This window comes from Pinus tabuliformis, chromosome X, assembly GCF_031772625.1.
Source record: "Pinus tabuliformis cultivar Carrire ecotype Pingquan chromosome X, CPIR1, whole genome shotgun sequence".
In the NCBI taxonomy this organism is placed as follows: Eukaryota; Viridiplantae; Streptophyta; class Pinopsida; order Pinales; family Pinaceae; genus Pinus; species Pinus tabuliformis.
Genome location: NC_142308.1, coordinates 1724554446 through 1724567422, shown reverse-complemented (window position 1 = coordinate 1724567422; position 12977 = coordinate 1724554446). Strand labels below are relative to the sequence as shown.

General features: G+C 40.5%; 1 protein-coding gene across 3 annotated transcripts in view; it reads left to right on the top strand.

Annotated features, from left to right (window-relative positions):
* LOC149146664 (sodium/proton antiporter 2-like) overlaps nt 1-12977 on the top strand; it is a 287524-nt gene that overhangs the window by 42895 nt on the left and 231652 nt on the right. For all 3 annotated transcript variants that reach the window (XR_016264588.1, XM_089448761.1, XM_089448762.1), the window contains exon 5: nt 9148-9254. Coding sequence is in view for 2 of the 3 variants with exons in the window: in XM_089448761.1 (XP_089304887.1) it covers nt 9148-9254 (107 nt within the window). In the remaining variant the exon portion in view is untranslated. The remainder of the gene's footprint in view (nt 1-9147; nt 9255-12977) is intronic.

Genomic DNA, 12977 nt, shown 5'->3' with positions numbered 1-12977 from the left:
CTTGAACTGGGTCTGGAACATCAACTTCAGCCTGTTCAGTTGAATGCAGATCCCGATCCACCAGCCTCAGTCTCACAGCCAGCAAGGACTCCGAGGAGTAGGACTCCAGTTGTAGGTGCTTCCTCTGCTCAGCCACGACAGAAGCGCAGCCGCATATCTACTCTATCTCAGCTTGCATCTGTTGCACAACCTGCTAGTGGTACTGGCACCACTTCTACAGTTGTAGTTGGAGACGATGATGATGAGGAGGAGGCATGGGGCCCCTTGTCTGACTCTGATGATGATGATGAGTCTGATCCAGAGATTGGTCGAGATGATCTTGGCTCCTCTGGCAGTAGCTACTAGCCAGTAGTACTAGTATTGGAGTCTGGTCAGCATCACAGTTTACTTTTGTTGTAGAGGCCATTTCTAGCCTCCTTGGTTATTTGTATTTTGTTTTGAGTCTTTGATCATGTATGACAGTTGACTATGTATTGCCATTGGGTACCATTTTGATATAATGGATTGGTTCATGAGCCTACTTTGATCATATGTTGTCTTCCATCTATATTATAATGCTGTGTGTTTGGAAACATGAATGAAAATCTTTAAAATTATGTTTTTTTATAAAAAAAATAAATATTTAATGTATTTTTTACAACGACCGAGTCATTGAAATCGAGCCGGCTGAGTCATTACCGAGTCGGAGTCGGAGTCGGAGTCGATCCTCGGCCGAGTCGGAGTCAGAGTCGGAGTTGTAAAACATTGCCGAAAACACAAAAACTCGGATTTCTCTCTAAACTTCGGATGGGTACAGGAATTGCAGGAGGATAGTTTCGGATGACATTTTCGGAGGTCTGTCCACAAGCTCAACAACTTGTACAGTGAGAGAAACTGCAGTCTCATCCTCCTCGGTGGTGGCAATCTCAGCATACCTATAATCATGATCTCGGTACAAGGAAAGCAGTCACTATCTTGGTGTAGCTGTAATAATAAAGGTCTCATTAATGATCACTGTCTCGGCCTACCAATACAGTGAAGCAACCTCACTATCTCGGCATATTTGTGAAGAGAAGGATCCCAAAGTGACACTCTCTGTCTCGACATGTATTCTGGAAGCAGTCATGATCTCGCTCTCTAAATATCTCAGTATATAGATCTCGGTGTCATGGTGAAGGTCTCAATGAAGGAGTAGCACTGATCTCAGTAAAAGTGCAACAATATTCTCAGTGAAGGTGCAACAAGGTGTAAAGATCTCAGTGGTGCAATAATGATGACTTTGATGTAGCAGCAGTGGTGATGACTTTAGTAGCAGTGATGATGATCTCATCTATGACGAAGAAGAGGATTGGTGTCTTGGTCTTGGAGTGGAATCATAGGTCAAGGGTCATGATCTTGGTATTCGTCAATTGGAATCTCTATAAGAAGAATTTTGTGCGGGTTTTCCTCTCAAAGAGTGAGAGGTTTTGGCCTTGGCAGAATGGCAACATCTTGTGTTCTTGTCTCTTTGTTTTGGTAGCTATTTGATGAACTAAAGAAGACACACTCTAATAATAATAAGTGAAGATTGGAATAAGAAGAAAAATTGAAAAACACCTCACAAATAGTCATCATGACTAGAAGAATCTCATTAACTCTAATTGCCCTAGATTCTTAAATGTGAATCATTCGAGGGTTTCTGTCCTAGGGCTACTGATGAAGTAGAGAACAGGGTTCTCAAAACCTCACCACAAAGAAAATACACAAATCCAAGATGTTTCCAAGTGACCTCCTCTTCCTCTTTTATAGATCTGATGGATAGATCTCCAAGCTTCTAGAAGCATCTTATTTTATTATTATTCTAGAATCTCCTCCATTGACTTTATCTTAAGTGAGTTTTTAATTTAATTTTATTTCACTTAAGTCACTTTTGCGCCTTTTCCTCCAATTGATTATTTTTCCTTAATTAAATAACTAATTAAAGCCATTTTTAATCAAAGAAAATGGTAAATTGCCCACTATACTCTCTTCGACCACTAGAAATCACTTCTCAGCATCCCATCCTATAGATCATTTCATTTTGGTTCCAACGAGCTATTACACTGAGGTATTGTGTCAAATATTCCTCTCGGAATGCCACATTGAGTGTAATTAATTAAGCTATGCCCAATAATAACCTCGTTTTACGGGAATTAACAGAAAGTCACAGAACCAAAAACAAGATGTGCGGAACTGCTCATGATGATGAATATGCCAAGCGAATGCCATCGGATCCCATAAAAACTCCTCAAAACCCCTCCAAGGGCCCCTAGGCCAGGCCCGTTGATGACACCAACATGCACCTGTGACTTGTCTGGCCCCAACTCTGAAAGTTCATCCTATCCATGTCATAAGGAACACCAGAAAAAAGGGACATTACAACTCCAAACATAGTGATAAAAGGGGTGGCCCATTGGTATCCAAGCAAATGACTTGTGGTGCCTCCAAGTGGCTATGGGGGCACAAAACATCCTCATGGGTCTCCAAATGGATTGAACAAGCCTGTATCCCATCTGTAAGGGTTGGAAGAATGATGCAAGCCCTCCCATTGTCTCCCATGGTGAGACACATCCTCATCTAGGCCCTGGATCAGCTGCTAAGCATGTGGTGCAAGAGTGTAGCTAGCTGGTCAAGGTGGTCCAAGTGCATCATGATCGTCAAATAAATGGAACACGAGCAAGCAATGAGTGGAACTGAAGGATCCCATGATGTGGCAATCTGCTCTTTATTTTGGTGGAGGCCCATGGCTCTCAATGCTCACCCTACAGATGCCTATATGACCCTCTGGAGGGCTTGGACCAATGTTGCACGAAGCGGGAGCGAAGCGGAAGCGCGGAGCGCGGAAGCGTCATTTTCCAAAAATCTAGGGAGCGAAGCGTCCGCGGAAGCGTCTGCTATATATATATATTTTTTTATATTTTTTTGCATTTATACTCAAAACAAACATCCCAAATACCAAATTAATTGTAGAAGACATGAAAACATGCATATTTTTGCATAAATCAAGATAGATATGGCATCCATGATTCCATTGTAGTTACTAGTATGTACAACAATCATCTATATTCTAGCTATTACAAACATACATCAAATTTTGAAGCATATTATAAAACATAAAACATTTAAGCATATTATAAAACATAAAACATAGAGCATATTATGATTTATCTAGCAAGTGAGCAACTGTCAACATTTGTCATGTCCAAAATTCAAATAATAATGTTTACAAAATATGTCACTTGGTCACCGCCAAGCCAAAAAGGTTCAAAATTCAAATTCACAAGTCTACAAGTCTAATGAGTAATCTATGACAAAAAGAAGTAGATTGTGAATATATCTACTAATCTCTCCTCCTTCCACCACGAATAGAACGTGATGGCGGGCCTCCACGTGGTGGCAATGAAGAAGATGGTCCCTGTGTAAGTCGTGGCACTGGAACTGATGAAGAAGAACCTCCTCTAGTAGAAACCAAGGGACCAGATGGGGGTGGGGGTGGTGGCATATCAACACCCGTGTCATCATCCTAGAATCGCTCAAAAAATTCATGCAAACAAAAAACACTAGTTAACAAAAAAATTAAAAACATGAATTCTTTATAAGGGAAAATTGGAAAATTCATACCACAATGGACATACCTGGATAAGAGAATCCTCTAATTGCTCTAGTCGCAACACTCCATCCTCCAAATTGGGCTCCTCTGGATTCTTGTCCCAAGTCAACAAGTCTTTATTAGACTTTGCATCTTCACAGTAATGGGACAACAATCGCAAGTTGTAATGAACATAAACCAAGCTCTCTGCCCGGTCTAAATTCAACCTGTTCCTTTTAACACTGTGGATGAAAGAATAAGAGCTCCAACACCTCTCTGCAGAAGAAGTGTTTACCACCTGTGATAGCACCCGCAATGCCAAACTCTGTAGAAGTGGAGTAGGCCCTCCATGCATGTTCCACCACTCAAGAGCAGAAAAATTCTCTCGATCTTGAATTGCATGCATGCTCGAAAATGGACCAGTGCTGCTCGTATAGTTGCTCACGTGTCTCCGTACCAATGCAGCCTCCTCCTCATCAGGGATTAATCTACTCAATGCAGCCATATATTTTTCGTGAACCTCTTTATCTTGGTGTGGTCTTCTCCTGACTCCCCCCCCAGGTGCTGGTTTTGAAAGCCATGATGGATGATAGTATTTAGGTGTCAAAACATATGCTAATGCATGCAATGGAACATTTAGGCTATCCCATCGTTTTACCACCTCTTCACGAATATATTTGTACAAGGTGGTATCTCTAGGCTCAACAATGTCTTTAATCTGCCCCAACATGCTATCCATTTGCTCATACACCTCCCCAATTACTGGTCGATCTGAATCTGCAAACTTGATCATGTAATAAATTGGTTTGGTGAATTGCAAAACATATTTAACCTGTGACCAAAAGTAACTGTCAAGAACAATGTCCTTGACTTCATTAGCACCATCTGTGTCATTGTTAATTTCATCCCATGTTTCAGCACACACCAGATTAGTTAAAGCTTGTCTCACCCTCACTAGCCGCCTAAAGGTGAGGTAATAACTAGCAAATCTTGTCTTTGCAATTTTAAGCAATTGCAACTTGGAGTAAGTGCCATAGAAGTAGTTTACCCTTGTATGCCCTGTGATGAATTTAATGAGCTGCTTCCCTTTCCTGTAAACCTCAGCAATCCACCCACAATCTTTGTGTTTCACAATATCATGCATCAAAAGGTTCAATGTGTGAACCAGGCACCCAGACCAAAAGATGTGTGGATGAGTACGCTCAATAATTTTTCCTGCTAACTTACAATTTGCTGCATTATCTGTGATCACTTGAATCACATTATTCGGACCAACATCTTTGATTGATTTCAATAGGAGATCTGCAATGTTTTGTGCAGTTGCACTGATGGAGGAGGAGTCATGAGATGCAATAAATACTGCACCACTAGAAGAAACACCAAGAACATTTATCAAATGTTGGTTTCTAATATTTGTCCACCCATCTGATACAATGGATACCCCATAATCCACCCACTCATGTGTAAAACGTGTCAAAGCTCTTTGAACCTTAGCTTTTTCTCTTTCTAATAACACTGTTCTAGCTTTCTCATAGTTGGGGGCCTTGTATCCTTTTGGGGCTTCATTGATGGCCTTTACCATGTCTTGCCAATAGGGAGAGCGAAGCACATTGAATGGTACACCGCAAGCACAAAGAAAACGGACTATCTTTCCATCCACATCATCCCTCCCAGTAACATTAAGGAAATCCCCTATTGTTTTTCTACCTCCAGAGGTTGCAAAAGTACCATGAGGAGATGGGCAACTACCAAATTTAGAGGTTGCACTTGATTCAGAATGAGTTTTTTGTTTCTTGTTTTTTCCTTGTGCAGCCATCTCTAATTTGATGTATTTTTGTCTTTGTTCACTTGAAATGTTTGGGCAAATGTTTACCCCCACGGAACCCTTTCTTTCATCACTGTCTAGCACCCCACAAAGATGCCTCCTCAGACGGGTATATGAACCCGTATATGGTTTTCCTCCATGACAACCATGAGGGCACATCCATTTGTAAGATCCACCACCCTTTCCCCCTTCAAGTTTGGTCACAAAGGTCCACAAGGGATTTGATGTACCTTTCCCATCTTGTGCTTCAGTGTCCTCTTCAAGTTCATCCCCTTCCTCTTCAAACCCTTCCTCCTCATCATACATTGGGTCACTACTATTAGGACCAAGTTCATCCCCTTCCTCTTCCCCTCTATTCCTCACCCTTGCCATCATTAAAACCAAGAGTGGAATGATACATAGAAGCCAAAAGAACACCATCTTGGAATATGGATATAGGTGGTGGACAACCTGTAAATAAAGGAGCAAGTAGAAACAATGGGAAAGAGTAGGAGAGGGAGGAGAAAAATACAATTTTTTTTTCAAAAAAACAAGGGAGTTTGGGGTTTGAACTTACCTCTTTAGCTCTTGTAGATGAAGTCCTCCAAGCTCTTGCTCCAAGCTCCTCCTCCTTCTCCTAGCTCCTCCTCCTTCTCCTAGCTCCTCCTTCTTCACTCCTCCAAGCTCTCCTCTCTTCTCCTCTCCTTTCCTCTCTTCTCTTCTCCTCTCCTCTCTTCTCTTCTCCAACTCTCATAAACTCAAAGTGAGAAAATGAGAAGAGAATGGGGGCTTTATTCTTTTCTAAAGTCACCCTAGACTCACCCTAAACCAACCTAACCCACCCCCTCATGCTAGTTAAGACTCAAGTTAAAACAAATTAAAAAAAAATCAAGTTAAAAAAATGATGCCGCGGGTTGCTTCCGGAATCGCCTGGGAACCGTGCGGGTGGCGTGCGGTTCCGGGCCGGAAGCTTGGCGCCACCCCGTGCCCGAACCGCCCTCGGATCCGCGGTTCCGGGGTGGCCGCAACCTATATGGCAGGAACCGCGTCTAAAAGACGGAACCGCGCCCCCTCCTCCTCAGAATCGCGATTCCTAAAGGGATTCCGGGACGGTTCGCTCCGAACCGCGGTTCCGGGTTTGGATCCTCCGGGGGGGGGGCGATTCCTGCAACACTGGCTTGGACCCCGTATAGAGAGACCAAACCCAAGATGAAGACCCACCTACAATCCAGTATAAGATTCAATGCATCCCCTCATCTTCCTGTATAACCAAAAATTAGTGCAATTGAGTAAATGAGCTTACAAATCATTGATCCAAGTGGACACTTTATAGTGGCATGCCCTTCCATAGTGGGCTTTAAAACGTACAAGTGTCTCCAAGTTCAAAAAGAAGGTTAACAAAGGACCCTTTTAGGTAGTTTCAACCTCTAAGGGGAGTGACATGTCCATGGTACATCCATCAAATGGAAGGTGGCATGTGATATAATGATGGAATAGAGTGGGGCATCAGGGGAAGGCTCCAAGCCACATGCCACAATACAAGGGTAGCTATAATCACGAAAACCAACACTTGGGTGTATGATTGTTGGAGGGAGCAATCGTGGTAAATGAGTTACCTCAGCCTTTGTTTTTCCACCCTTCTTCATAGGCCTTTGCCTTTTATTGATTTTTTGTTTATAACTACTCGGGGTTCTAGGGGATGAGAGCATGATGTGTAAGATATAACATTGAATACCCCCTTAAGGTGGGTTAGTTCATCACCCACTAGGGTTTGGGACAATCATGAGTTCCTTAATGATGTAAGGGGCCGATATGAGGGGCCCTAGCAACCAAGGTGATGGCCATAATGATATTGGTAGTGGTCATGTTTGGCTTTTGCCCACGTACTAAATTTGTATGTCTTGACCATATTTTGCATTTTTTGGTACATTTCCTATTGAGAGTGGCCAAATTATGCTTTTTCGTTTCTTTTTTTAACTACATCAACCTTCGGGGCCTTGTTTTAGGCCCAACCCACAGTGGGGACAAGGGGAGGGGGAAGGTAACTCCTCGTGGACCCAATGGAAAAATGTGGACCTGGATGGGAAATATGGTGAAAAGGTTTATAATGAGTGAAAGGGAGTGATATATATGGTGTTGGGAAGCGGGACCACACAACCAAAATCAGGGTTTATGTATTGCCACCTCTAAAACTAGTAGCCAATAAAGGAGATCCCACGGGACTAGAATACAAAGTTAACCATCAAATTGGACAAAGGAGACAATAGTACAAACCAAGCCCACTCTTTCTGCTGAATCCCCCCACTAATCCATGCCCAAAAGTGTCCATGATAGGTAAATAAAATTACCCAACTACATAATGAAAAGCCATGTCTTCGGAGTTGGAAGGCCCACCTTCAAACATACGATCATAACAAATGGGTGAGGGAGCATATGGTTGGATCAGGCAGCGGGGATAGTCCTACATTGAGCTATCTGGTGGCTGCTAGCTACTGGCTAAGGACTATTTAGGAGAAAAATCCCCCCCCTATGGATATGACCCACAGGTGGTGGGTAACGATATCCATTCAAGTAGTATTGCATTAGGTAGGATTGAACATGGACATTACTTCCATGTACCTTGAGTATATAACCCCCCTAAGTCATCCTGAAACTAACCATTTGGCTGTTTGATTGTTATAATGCACCGAAAATAACATTCGGTAAGATTACTCTCTTGCACTGGCCTCACTTCGGTATATCTAGGGGCTATGGCACTAGGCACACCCATTTTGCAAGAGATTTCTTGCTAAGAAAATCCTAAATGTTTTTCTTTTTTCAACGAAACGGTTATGGGACTACCCAGTGGAACTCATTTATACGACTTTTTTCACAAATTTTCACCAAGTAGAACATGTGTCTAGAGATTTGAACTCGCCACGACTAGAAACACAATATGTGCCTCTACTGCTTGAGCTCAACTCCTTTGAGCAAAAAATCCTAAATGTTAACTTGTGTTATTTGATGCAAATATCTACTCTTTCATTGTGGAATTGAATTGAAGGTTCATAAATGCAATCTTCATTTTTCTTCCTGTGCTTTTGGTTAAGGTTATGGTTGATATGCTTTGGATACTTCAACGAAAATTCAATGTTTATGCTTCATATTTCAATGATTCATCGAAAAATCAACATTTGTGCTTCATACTTTTAAAAAATTTCATCATGCCACAGCTAGAAGAAAGGGTCAACCGTCAACGTCTAAGCTAAATAATACTTCCATTTATACTAAACGATCAGCTTAGAATCAAACATAGGGAACACCCCTTAGGCTAGGAAATCACACACCTAAATCTAGAAGTGAGGGGCAAGGCTGCTGAGGTGATAGTGGGTGGCTTGCTTGATAGTTTCCTTAGGTTCCCCCCTCGGTGAGGTTGGGACTTTTTCTCTAGGGAGAATCGGAGCGATAATAGGTTCCTTATTTTCCATTCTTATGTTGGATCATGTGTTACATTTTTCTAATATCATTGCTTCATCCTTGTACTATTGCAAATTTGCAATAACATATATGCCACTAATTTTTCATTGCAATAATGTAACCATAAAAGTTTGTTTTTATCTATAATTTTTGTCTTTGCTTGCCAACTTTTTATAGTTTTGTTTACATTTGAAATTGCTTTATGCTTTAAACTATGGTAACATTTTTGATTTTTGAACTTTATTGATTATATTAATGCATGAAGAGATGTTAATTGTGGATTTGTTGTTTGGTGGTGTAGGTTGGAATCATCACATTTTTTCTTAGTTCCATTTTGGATAATTTGACTACTACAATCATTATGGTATCACTCTTAAGAAAACTAATACCAGATCCAGAGCATAGAAGGTAACTCTTGCTTCCTTTTCTCTTTACATAATATTTCTCCCATATATATAGTACTAAGAAAAAGTAAGATAAGGTAATTTTGTTAATGTCCAACAAATGATCACAAATGTAGGTTAGTGGGAGTAAAAGGTACAACCAATGGAAATACAATGTTTGCATTCTTGGATTATGCCTTATTTTATAAAGTCAAATTTGAATTATTAGTAAAGTAATAGACTATGATGGACTTGTGATGTGGTGTTTGGGTTTGTTGATATGGATCTTGTTGAAATTCTGGGCAGCTATGGGATGAATTTCCCATGAGAAACCCGACTACCCCAAAAGAAGCCCATCTAGCCCAAAAGAGAATTCAATTGGATAAAAAAGATATTATTATTAATGTGTTTGGCACTCCTCTAATTATTATTTAATGTGGGACAAATTTGGGCAAGCAATCATTAAGGAAAATATATTTAAATTTTATTATGAGCAAATTTGAATTTATGTTTCCCTCCAAATTCATATCGGCTTCATAATGTTTAAGTCGACTTGCCCTAAAGGACATGACCTTTTGCATATGGAAACAGTCTCAATGGCCATGATTTAATCTTGATCGACGACTAAGATCAATTAGACTTCATCAATAGAAGCCTGTAGAGCAATCTCGAACATCTTTAATTAATTAACATTAATTTATCACTTTTCCTAAATTAGACTTAGGAAATATTTTAATTATGGCAAATTAATTTAACTAAGGTGTTTCCCAAGCTTATCTCGCAAAACCTTTTCTGGGTTTTGGAGATCTAGTGTTCTTTAACCTCTTAGCATCATCTAAGACTAGAACACTTGTCCGATGCTACCATACCCATAAAAATCTAACACAAATTGGATAGAGCCTCTAACTTTGGCATTTAGAAAGCCAAAATGTCTATTCTATTAGAAGAACATGGATTGAAGGAGTATGGGACTAATGTTATAGCCGTATCGACAAATCCACAACAACTGGTAACCTATAGAAAGGAGAACGTGAATGCCAAGAGGATTATCCTTGGAGTCAAGGACCATATAGTCCCTCGTATTGCAAAGGACACAACGAAGAAGATGTGGGACACAATTGTAAATTTGTACCAGAATTCTACATCAAACAGGGAATTCATTCTCAGAGAAAAGTTGAGGACCATTAAAATGCTCAAGGGTGAAGAAGTGGTTTCCTATCTTACCAGAGTGACTTGTCAGGGACGAGTTGGCTGCAGTAGGAGATAAGCCAAGTGATGACGAGTTGGTGCGAGTGGACTTGAATGGGTTTTCTAGGTTGCGGGATGTCTTTGTCCAAGTTACTAATGGACGAGACTAGTTACCAAGTTGGGATTTCCTATGGAGTAATTTCACTGAGGAGGAGCTTAGGCTCAGGTTGGTCAATGCCAGTAGTAGCAACAATGGAAAAACTCCAAAGGTTGAGGAGAAACAGGAAAGCATAGCCCTAGCAAGAAAAGGGAAGGGGAAGAATGTTGAGAAATCTAAGGCATTGCAATTATTTGATTTCTCTTGTAATGATAATTGTTTGTGAATGCTTTTTACTTATGAGATTAGGATCTTCTTTTATTTAGGTTATTATAGTGTTCTTCTTCATCAAACAACTACCAATGCATAAACTATAAAGAGACAAGAGACACAAAATGTTGGTGATCAACAAGGGACAAAACCTCTCCTACTTGAAAGGAAAACCCAAACGAATTCTTCTTCTTATGGAGACTTTAGTTGACAAATACCAAGACCAAGACCCTTGACCTATTTGCCACTCCAAGACCAAGACATAAAGCTTTCTCTTCTTCCTTGAGTCAACGATAGTCAAACTTCTTGTTTCTTCCTCCTTTTCGGCTACCTTGCCGTGTTTCGGTTCCTAGGACTGACTTGCAACTTTCAGCCCTAATTCAGAAACCCTTCGCACATGTGGTTGACCAACTTTGACCCTTGATGATCTTCGCTCTAGAAGGAGACTTCTTCTTGCCAATTCGGTTTAGGATCTTCCTTATTTCTCACCCAAAATCTTCCCTCTCACTATGACTTAAATATCTCAACCTCTTTTATTTTTATTTTTTCCGTAGTAGACAGTCCTGCAATCTCGCACGTGTGGAGGATATCAGCCTTGAAAACATACCCAAAAAATTTCGTGTTGGTAATGAGACTCTTTTCTTAGTGATTCTCGCACTTCCTATTGCAGATTTCTTGACCGAAATTCTGTCTCTAAAATGAGGCATAGCTGCCCTATTTATAGTGGTTTGCCCATCAAATAAGCCAACATGAGTTGTATGTGAGCCAACATGTCCTTTGATGTAGATCCATGACTCCATCTTGAAGCCAACTTGTTGGAGGTGCTTTAGCTTGGTCTTGGAGGGCCCTTTTACTCTTTTAATAATTGTTAAAATTGGCAACCAGGGCAAAACTTCATGTGGGTCATCTTATTCATGGCTGATAATATTTTTATTAGATTCCTTTCGTCGAGAGGTGTAGGATTGATATAAAGATCATCCGATTCCGATAAGTATTCATGGAGATATGAATTTATTTTGATTATGGAATTATTATCAAGCCGATCTACAACTCATGTAGGCTCAGAAGCCCAACAGTCGCATCTATTCACCCACAAACGTTGTGTATAAATATAAGAGGAATTTTCCTCATTTGGACACACACTTCTCATCACATCTCTCTCTCTACTGCGCAGAAATGAGTCTCTTCTCTACTGCGCAGAAATGGGTCTCTCTCACACATGTGAAGCCGGAAGCTGTTGAAACTGAAGCTGCAACTGCAGAAGTAAAGATTGACTTGCATGGCCTAGAAGATCTCCTCATCTGAACTGCGCTGTAGGTTCATCTGAACCTCCTCTGAAAGCCGCAACTTTTGGTGGTGGAATGAAGTCAATCTGACGAACGGTTTGCAAGATATCGACTGCCCTAGTTTGAAGCCGGAAACTGCTGAAACTGAAGCTGAAACTGCAGAAGTAAAGAATGACTTGCGTGGCCTAAAAGATCTCCTCTTTGGAACTGCGCTATAGGTTCATCTGAACCTCCTCTGGAAGCCGCAACTTTTGGTGGTGGAATGAAGTCAATCCGACGGTTGGTTTGTGAGATATCGTCTGCCCTAGTTTGATAATGAAGCCACGAATGCTGATGCTACTGATCTAGGGTTTGTACTGCTGATATGAATCAGATTTATTGTACTATTTCTCTCTGCTAAATTATTGAAGATAAAAGAATATTTGATCAAAGGGTTTCCCCACACATTGTGGGGTTTGTCCCTGGCTAGCCGCCACATCTTGTGTCTCTTGTCTTGGCTTGTTTTCTGTCGATCGTTTAATGTTCTATCTGCACTTTACTTTATGTACATGTGATTGCTAATTTGTGGACTATAATAAGAAAAAGAAGTAAATTGTTATAAGCATAGAACATACCATATCTTAACAATAATTCATACAAATATGTAACATGCCCAAGAAGGGTCCTTCATACATGACATTGACTCAACTTGATTTTATGACCAATCATAAGGGTTCACAATGGGAGCCATAACTAAAAATAAAATTCCTTGCTTATGAAACCCATGAGACTAGCATAATAATAATTTTATTTTTTCTTCTTTACATCAAATACATAATGTAAGTCAAAATTCTTCTAAGGAAAGTCGTTGTGCAGATATGATTTCTTCATCCTTCGCTATCGATAAATTCAGTGATGAAAAGGATCC